Source organism: Saccopteryx bilineata, chromosome 2 (assembly GCF_036850765.1).
Source record: "Saccopteryx bilineata isolate mSacBil1 chromosome 2, mSacBil1_pri_phased_curated, whole genome shotgun sequence".
Classification (NCBI taxonomy): Eukaryota; Metazoa; Chordata; class Mammalia; order Chiroptera; family Emballonuridae; genus Saccopteryx; species Saccopteryx bilineata.
The window spans coordinates 8,399,091-8,408,447 of NC_089491.1; the positions used below are offsets into that span (position 1 = coordinate 8,399,091).

At 60.2% G+C, this 9,357-nt stretch overlaps 1 protein-coding gene across 3 annotated transcripts; it reads right to left on the minus strand.

Moving 5' to 3' along the window:
• Positions 1–554: 554 nt before the first annotated feature.
• SLC2A8 (solute carrier family 2 member 8) lies at positions 555–8,983 on the minus strand. 3 transcript variants are annotated; one of them, XM_066256146.1, is made up of 10 exons: positions 8,843–8,983; positions 8,585–8,747; positions 8,121–8,327; positions 6,904–7,003; positions 5,715–5,914; positions 4,840–4,983; positions 4,633–4,741; positions 3,803–3,976; positions 3,240–3,385; positions 558–1,962 (listed from the first exon to the last, which is right to left on the minus strand). In XM_066256146.1, the coding sequence occupies exons 1-10, from the start codon at positions 8,896–8,898 to the stop codon at positions 1,828–1,830; spliced, it is 1,434 nt and encodes a 477-aa protein (XP_066112243.1). In that variant the 5' UTR covers positions 8,899–8,983; the 3' UTR covers positions 558–1,827. The 3 variants fall into 3 exon arrangements, with proteins under 3 accessions (XP_066112245.1, XP_066112243.1, XP_066112244.1); XM_066256147.1 differs by having other exon boundaries at positions 1,824–1,962; positions 3,795–3,976; XM_066256148.1 differs by lacking the exon at positions 8,121–8,327 and having other exon boundaries at positions 555–1,962.
• Positions 8,984–9,357: the final 374 nt, after the last annotated feature.

Genomic DNA, 9,357 nt, shown 5'->3' on the forward strand with positions numbered 1-9,357 from the left:
CAGACTCGAAGGACTGCAAACTGTATCAATCCATCTTATGAAAGTCTAGAAAAGCAATACTTACAGGCACAGACACATCTGTGGGTGCAGGGCCACAGCTGCAGGTGTAACTGACTGCAGAGGGACATGAGGGGACATTCTGAAGTGATGAGAATGTCCTCTGTCTTGACTGTGTGGTGGGTTCACAGCTGTATAGCTTTGACCTAAGTCATCAAATTTTATACCAACAATTATTGAATTTTATAATATATAAATATGCCTTGAAAATGTTCATTTTAAAAATGAAAGTATTAATCCTCAGGGAAACCCAAACAGCATCCTATTAAACAGAAAAGTGGCCTGACCTGTGGTGGCGCAGTGGATAAAACGTCAACCTGGAAATGCTGAGGTCGCCGGTTCAAAACCCTGGGCTTGCCTGGTCAAGGCACATATGGGAGTTGATGCTTCCTGCTCCTCCCCGCTTCTCTCTCTCTCTCCTCCCCCCATCCGCTGAAATAAATAAAATCTTTAAAAATGTATTTAAAAAAAGATGTGAACAAAATAATTGTCGAAACACCAACCGAAACCAAGTGGGATGGTTACCAGACAGAGCAGACCTCAGACAAGGCCCAGTACCAGGAAAAAAGGTCCCTTCATGATGATAAAGGACAAACCAATCAGGAGAACGTAGCAGTCCTAAGTGTGCCACACCTGCTAACATAGCTTCCAGGTGCCTGAAGCAAAAGCCATAGCAGCGCAAGAGGAATGCCCGTGTGTGTGTGTGTGTGTGTGTGTGTGTGAGAGAGAGAGAGAGAGAGAGGCGCGCTTTCGGCCGCTCTCCGTGACCAATAGAACACGTGGACAGAAGATAGGCAGACACAGGAGACCCGAACCACGCCGGTAAACTAACTGGCATTTGTAGAATGCTCCATCCAACATTACAGCGTGGTTCTCAACCCAATCAGCAGCCCGCCTGCAGCACTAACGACAGTGCAGGCACGCAGTCACTGCCATGGAAGACGAGCGTGCTCTTGGACACGACCCTGCTTCTGGAAGGCCCCAGGAAGTAGGACTTTGTGAAAGCTGAGGGCTGTCCTGTGTCCTACTTGGTACATTTTACTGAAATCAGAGCAGCTGCTGCAGGATCTTCCAGAACCGGCCCTGGGCTCCCGCTCTCCCCGCCGCTCGGCCCAGGACCACGCCCCACTCCCCGGCCACATGGTGGTTCACAGAAGATCCCGCGGGGGCGCACGGGGGCCGCACAGCCCAGGATGGGAGCAGAGCAGGTATGGAATGAGAAGTAAATCCACAATGTTCTTAGCAAGGCTGGTTCACGGAAGGGACAGGAAGATGCCCTTCTCAAGCTGTGGCTCACAGAGACGCCATGACCTGATTTTCCAAGTCAAGTCTTTATTTGGCAAAGTGCCTTCCCGATGATGCAGCCCCGTGAGGAGACCACGGGCCACCACCCAGCCTCTAAAAGCAGCTCTTCCAGGAGCCGAGGAGCCGAGTCTCCCTCCTGCGCTGCTGCTCGTGTCACAGTGGAGACGGCGTGTGGAGACAGGCCACGGCACAGCGAAGACCCTCCGAGACGTCCTCCATCCCCAGTCCCACGGCAGTGGCGGGAACTGGACCTGGGTCGTGCCCATGGCTCGTGGGGCTGTAGAGAGCTGGGCAGGAAGGGGGGTCCGGGGGCCAAGGCTGTGAAGGCCTGCGGTCCTGGGTCCTTGCTCCCTGGGGGAAGCTAGGGGCTCCAGGTTCTGGCTGAGGCCCAGCTGGAAGCCACAGGCAGGTTCTGTCCCCTCCGAAGCCCAAATCAGCCCAGCCACTCCTGGGAAGGGGCTGTCATCACCCCTCAAAATGGGCTGTGATTTGCTCCAAAGTCTTCCCCTTGGTCTCGGGAACGCAGAACAGAGTGAAAAGGACACTGGTGACACAGAAGGCAGAGGCGAGCCAGAAAGTGCCGTAGGGCCTCAGCATCCCCTGCGGAGAGGAACAGCCACAGTGACCATGGTGAGGGTCGGCGGCCCTCCCGTGCACATGAGCCCAGGCCCCGGCCTGCCCCAACCAGCCTCAGGCCAGTGGAGGAGGGTCTGGGACGTCATCCAGAAGTCTGGGCTGAGTACTGCCCACGGTGTGGATATTGTCTGCTGGGGAAACTGAGGCTCACTGTAATGAAGTGACTGTCCCCAGGTCAGAGACACACCATCAAGTGACAGCCGGGTTCTCACGCCCAGGGTCTGGGTCCAGAGCCTACAGACCCACCCTCTACACTTAGCTGTGACCCTGCCCCCGGGGCCCTGCCCTCAAGAGTCTGTCTTCTTGGTCCGGAGGGAATGGGGCTCAGCAGGTTTAGGTGGGGCAGTCTGAGCAGGCGGGGACACGCAGGGCCCTCAGGTGTGGAGGGAGTGAGCAGCTCCCTTGGCCAGAGCCTGTCCACCCTCCCAGCCCAGCCCAGCCCAGCGACCTCCCTTCTCAGCAGTTTTTCCCCAGGGAGTGTTGCCTGCGTGGGCCGCTCTAGGCAGACTCTCAGCCGGCCCTGGGCATTCACGCCTCTCATGACCTGCCTCCCCTGACCCCAGTCAGTCTCCTGTGGCTCATTCTCCCTCTACTGTTCACTGCCGTCCCAGCCATTGTCAGAAAGGGGACCCTGCCCGTCTCATTCCTCGCTGTCCCTGGCGCTGTGAACAAGCCTGGACGTGCTAGGTACCAGGAGACCTGGGGGGATGAGTGAGTGAACAGACACAGTCTCTCTGCTCCCACACCGTGCCCCCGTTGGCTGGGACCCCCTTAGGCAGGGGCCATGTCTGTCAGTCCATCCATGAGAAGGTAGCAAAATGTTGAACTAAACTGATGTTCCCATCACCCTAAGAGAAAGGTATGTCACCCTCCTGATTTTCAGTCAAGTAAGCTTGTTCAGAGAAGGTAAGCAGCACACTCAAGACCACACAGCAGGGAAAGGCCAGCAGGACTGGGGCCCAGGTCTGTCGACTCCAGAGCCACAGTCTTCCAGAGAGCCCCCCTTCCCCACCTGTGTCCACAGTGTCCTCCACCGAGACAGCCTGCGAGCTCCCCGGGGTCAGCCTGGGGTCCCCACCTGCCCTGGCCCATGTGCCGCCCCCTGACCAAGGCTGCTGTCCAGGAGAGGAGGCCTCAGCCTGCACACTGGCCACTGAGCCCGAGCTTCTGCGACGAGAGCAGTTCTAAGAGGGCTTCCAGGCTGACCACGCGAGAGCGGGGCCAGCAGGACCTGTACTCACCATGAGGTTGCTGAACTCTATTGTCACCAGAAAGGCCATGAGCCAGTTGGTGAGGACGCAGACGCCAGTGGCCACGCCCTTGACATGCAGAGGGAAGATCTCAGACATGAGGAGCCAGGGGATGGGCCCCCAGCCCACAGCAAAGCCTGCGGGAGCGAGACAGGTGTCAGAAGCCACCAGGCTCGGACTCCTCGGCCGACAGCAGACCCGGGGGCTGGAGCCTCGCTGGGCTGCCTGGCATGGCGGAGTGGGCCTGGGTTCCAGGCAGGGCCCACCAGCTCAGTGCCTTCGTGCACGAGTCTGAGGCCAGCCCTTCACTTCCACTAGGGTCCTTCCTCCACAGACTGCAATCACACGGGGCCTCCTCAGCGCACTGAGTGGGGGCTCAGTGAGAGCAGAGGGCTTAGCGTGGTGCTTGGCACAGGGTCAGAGCGAGGAACGCAGAGTTGGGACCTGAGTGGACAGGTGAGGCCAGGCCTCGATTCTGTGGGGGCCACAGGAACCCTGCAGTGACAGGGAGTCCCCATCAGTCCCCCCCCACCTCCTCACAGGCACCTCCTCACCGGCGATGAAGAGGCACACACTGCCCACCGCCAACCAGGCCAGCCCCACACTGGCATTGGCGGGCTCCATGGAGACGGGCACCAGGATGTTCACGTGGGAGGAGTTGCTGGGGCCACCGTGGGTCAGCTTGAAGTAGGCACCAAAGGCACTGGTGCTGAACACCATGACCACACCTGCAGGCAGAGGGCAGTGGTGGGCAGGACAGTGGTGGCCAGGGCGCTGGGGGAAGCAACCCATAGCCTGAAGTAGCTCCTGGGGCAAGAGTCTCAGACCAGCGTGGCCGCAGCAATGTGGCCTGGACACCGCCAAGCACGGCAGCATCCCCCAGCCCGGCCCTGCCAGCCCTGGTGGACCCCACAAGCTCCACAGAGCTCCTGGCAGCAGAGACCCGGCCTGAGCTGGGGGAGGAGTGGCGGCAGCAGCAGCTCTGTGGGGACCTGTCTTCCTCACAGCACCGGGTGCCTGTGCACCACACCATGGCTTGCTCTCCGCCATTTCAGAGGGGAGATCGAGGGTCAGAGAGGTAAAGTCACTTGCCCCCAAAGACCTCAAGCTTCTGAGTTACTTCAACTCCAGGCCCCAGTTTCCGCATGGACCCAGCGTCCGGAGGGTGCTTTCTTTGTGGGGTCATCGCAAAGGTTAAGGTGTGACGCGCCGATGCTGTGTGCAGGCCTGGTTTGCAGCGAGCACTCAGCAAGCGCCCTGCTAGGTCTCAGGCTTGTTCTCGGGGTCGCTGTCCCCCCCCCCTCCCCCCCCGCACAAGGCAGTGGCCTTGACGGAGGCTGCCCGGCCGGCGGTGGGAAGCTGGGCCTGGGCCCTCAGGCCTCACCTGACAAGGTCAGAAGCAACCTCCGCCCAGCTCTGTCCATGACAAGGGCCGCCACAGCCGTGAACAGCACCTGGATGACGCCCACGATGACTGAGGCCAGGCTGCTGTCCTGCAGAGACGGGCAGAGGCAGGTCAGGCAAAGACCTGGGGACCAGGGCACACTATGTGGCGTCTGGATGAGGCCAGCTGGGGCAGAGGCCTCTCTACCTTGAACTTGGCCTCCTCAAAGATGGTTTCTGCATAGAACATGACAGCATTGATCCCCGACAACTGCTGGAAGACCATCAGTGCAACGCCGATGACGAAGGGCTTGTAGATGCCAGGACGCCTCAGCTGGGCCAGGTGGAAGCCCTGCGTGGTAGAAACGGGCGTCAGTGTTTCCCCGCCCTCCCGCGGGTGCCCGGCTCTGAGCCCACCACCTGAGGGCCTGGTGGAGGGAGGGAGCCTCAGCTTCCTGTCATGGCCCCATCTAGACCATGGGTCCCCAGACAGGTCTTTGCATCACAACAGCTTCCCCATTTGTAGGTGACAGATCCTTACTCCTTACCCCCCTTTCTGATTTGTTGGGGAAGCCACAAAGAGAACACACGGGCAAAGAGCTGAGGGTCTGGAATCCCTCCATCCTCGGCCCGGGCCAGCGCCAACCCCCACCCCAGCGAATCCTCTCCTCCTCCACTGCCACCACCACTAGGCGTGTGCCAAGACTCCTGTTTTACATGAAGAACTGAGGCCTAGCAGTGGGCCAGTCCTGCAGCAGGTAAGGATGACTCTCAGCCCTGGAATACAGCCCCCCAGATGAAAATCCAGGTCCTCAAGTCTGCTCTGCATGTCCCTGGGACCTGGCTGGCCTTTCTCTTCAATAGGATCAAGGTGCGGGCTTTCCCAGTGATCTCCAGGGCTAGGGGCCAGCAAGGAGTGGTTCGAGCAGGCCTTTGCTTGCTGGACCACAGGACCATACTACCCCCTATCCGGACACATGCACGTGTATGCACAGCCTTGGGAATGGGCCATGCGGGCCTCCCTAGCTGCAAAGGGGTGCTACCTCAGGGAGCCCCTCCCTCAGCCACCTCCCAACCCCTCACCTGGTGATCTTCCCCAACAGGGGGCTCTTCCCAGCCCTGCTCGGAGCCCCACAGGAACTGCGCGGCGGCCAGGGCTTCCTGGTGCTTGTGCCGAGTGAGCAGGTAGCGCGGGGTCTCAGGCATGCAGCACATGAGCAGCAGCATGAAGGAGGGGGGCACACAGCCCAGCACGGCCAGCCAGCGCCACTGCAGCACCGAGCCTGGATGGGTCATTGAAGGTGCATGTTATGATGAGTGGAGAGAAGTCTGCGGGCATACTGATACCCACATGTCTGTCCCAGATGTCAGTGTCTGTACACACAGGGTGCTGGCACAGTGTGGGGCCCCCACAGCAGCCAGCCTGCTGGCAGGACTCTGAATTAGAGTCAGCATGGTAAGTGGGTAAAATGAAAGACCACGAACCTGCATGTCGACCATTCTCAAGTCCTGCAGGGCATGTGACCCAGGCCCCGCCACGCCCTGAGAGCTCCCAAGCCCCTTCCCTCCCTGTAGTTCTCAGCAGGTCCCTTGACGACTCTCCTTTGGGGCCTGCTGCCAGGCACTTCCTGTGTGTTACTGAATTTAAACTCTCAATAGCCTTGGGCCAGGTGGGGTTAGCTCTACTTAAGACAGGGAAAGCAAGACTCCCAGGGCCTGGGTGAGAGGGCCACAGAGCCAGTGAGTGGCAGAGGTCCTCTCCCAGCCTGGGACTGTCACATAACAAGCCTGCCGTCTTTCTACCCTAGTTCTGGTGAAAACATGGCTGCCTCCAGCGCCGTTCCTGCTCTGACCCACAGGTCCCCTAGAAGCCGCCTCTTTCACCCTGCAAATGCAGTACTGATATTTCTGAGGGAGACGTGCTTGGACCCTCTGAGCTCCTGGGCTAAAGGCTTTTGGGGTGCCCCACCCGCTCCTGAAATCCTCAGTTTGTTACTGCACAGTGAGGTACTGCCCTAACCAGTCACCTCCCCCCGCCCCGGACCCTCAGAATGGGCTCCTTCCCTAGGAAAACAAGGACATCTCCTTCTTCAGCTCTTTTGGAAACTTAGTCACAGGGTCTCAGGGGAGGGATCTGGGAACCTAGCACCTTGGGCACTGGCTCCGTGACCTCAGACAACTCCTGTGACCTCTCAGAATTTCCGTTTCTGTATCTGTAAAGTGGCCACCCGGCCATTAACAGGCATCCAAAGAGATAGTGTGAAGGCTGTACCTGCCAGGTAGGCCAGGAAGATGCCTGTGACGACCATCAGCTGCACACAGGAGCCGAGCAGCCCCCGCACTTGAGGGTAGGCAATTTCAGAGATGTAGACCTGCCAGCGATTCAGAGAAGAGATGCAGGCCTGGCGGGCCCCTAACCGCAAGCCCCAGGTCAGAGCCTTCCTCACACCACCAAGTGATCTGCAGGGTGTTTCAAGGGGATTAAGCCCTGGCTGCAGGGCCACCCGGCTGCTGGCACGGTGCTCCCGGAGTTAAAGCAGAGACTCTGCCTCAGTGGCTACCAGCGACTGGGCTCAGGGGCCAGACAGGCCTCACTCTCACTTCTGGGCTACTCCGTACCCTATGCTCATGACTTAGGTGTGGTTTTTTTGTCCAGTAAAAAGCCCAAAACATCAAATCCAACCCAGCGGCCCAGCAAACGCAGGTGAAAGGAGTGGTAGGTGCAAAGGGGTAACCAGAGAGGGTCCTGAGCCTCCGCTCTCAGTTGCCACCAGGCTGTTGTGTGTGTGACTATCCAACCCACGGCCAGAGCAGTTCACTGGTCACCCAGCCACGGCCCAAGTCCTTCATGAGCCATGACAGGGCTGAGGCGCAGGGTCTCTCCAATTCCTCACCCCCTGTGTGAGCTAACCTGTCACTCCTACCTCACAGGGGAGGGAACTGGGGCCCAGAGAGACACTCTGTGCGGGAGGTCGCCCAGGTGTGTACAGCTCCAGGGTCAGCTGGGACGGTGCTGGGTCAGCAGGTGGCAGAGAGAAGCAGGGAAGCAGCGGGTGTGTGAGTGTGTGAGCAGTGAAGTCGAGTGGCAGGTGGCAGCAGCCCTTTCCCCCAGGACAAAGCAGGCAGGCTTTTCCTGCTATACCGTAGTCAGTGAGGGGTCTGAATGACAAGGGGGATCCAAGCCATACTTGTAAGGCTTCTGTTGACCCTCCATAGATGCCATCTTGTTTGTAGAGCAAAAGGGAGACCAGGTTAAGTCGCACAGTTGTGGGTAATTGCTTCACCACTGAGTGGTTGAGCCTAAGGACTTCACCTTTCTGAAACTCAGTCATCTGCAAACGGGGCTAAGAACAGCAGCGCTTCCCGAGGCCCACTGGCAGGTAAGGGAGATAAAGCAGAGAAGGGCCACCCAAGAGGCCGTGGGGAGAACCACGCCCCAAGGTGGTTCTTTTCATTGGGTCCCAGGGTGCGAGGCTAAGGGGCACTCACCGGGGCCACCAGCGACGCAACGCCGCAGGCTAGGCCGGTGAGGAGACGGCCCCCGAGCAGCATCCACACGTCCTGGGCCGCGGTGATGACGGCAAAGCCAGTCACGAAGGGCAACGTGCAGAGCAGGAGGCTCAGCTTGCGCCCGACGCGGTCCACCAGCCAGCCGCCCAGCACGCCTCCCGCCGCGGCGCCCAGGGTCACGGTGGCCTGAGGGCGATCGGCAGCTCAGGAGGGAGCGCTCGGGGGTCGCGGACCGAGATTCCTCGCCCTGCACCTCACCCCCTACAGTCTCAGAGGGAAGGGGACTGGGTCCCTGGTAGGAGAGAGAGTGACCCCTAGCAGGGGAACCTGGACGTCTCAGTGCCCGCCCGAAGCAAGGAAGGGGGAGGGTCCCACTGAACGTCCGAGGGGATGGGCTCCCGTCTTAGGAGTCGGAGGAGTGGTGTCCCAGCCCGAGGTCTCACCCCGAACCAGGAGGCGGCGTCGTCGTCGAGGCGTGGGACCGGGGGCGCGGCGCGCCGCAGGCTTGGGATGGCCGGGGAGCTGTAGCCGAGCGCGAAGCCGAAGCTGAGCGGGCCCAAGGCGGCCGCGAAGGCGGCGAGGAAGACGCGGCGGCCGCGGGGAACGCTGCGGTGATAAGGCGGTCGGTGAGCGGCGCCGGCATGCGCGCAGCGAGAGGGGCGAGGCCGCGCCCCGGGCCCAGGTTCCCCCTGCCCGCTCACCCGCTACCGGGCGGCCGCAGGAGCTGCTGGGTCTCCTCCCGGTCCAAAGGCGTCATGTCCACGGCCAACGCTTGCTGGGTCCGCTCTGACACCTGAACCACTACGGGTCCCGCAACTGCTGTCCGCGCCGGCCCTGATGCAAACTCCGCCCCTCGTATACATTGGATAGCTCTGCCCCAGGGGCGGTTCCAGCGAACTTTGCCTACTGGCTGTTTAGTTCCATTGGTCTTCTTTGATTGGAAGGGCGGATCTCAGCGCAGACGCTAACCGTGCTTTGCGTTCCCATTGGCTGCTCCTACACCCACTCGCGTTGCCGTCCCAGAGCCTCCCGGAGACGCCCATTGGCCGGCTCTGCTTGAAGAGGCTAGGGTCTTGAGCACAGTCATCCAATAGGAGTGTGGTGCGAGCCAGGTGGGGTAAAACAGCTGCTAGCCGAGCCGACCAATGAAGGTGCAGGGATCTAGCTTCAACCAATGGGGCTAGGAGCCGGGCGAAGGCGGAACACGTGGACCACC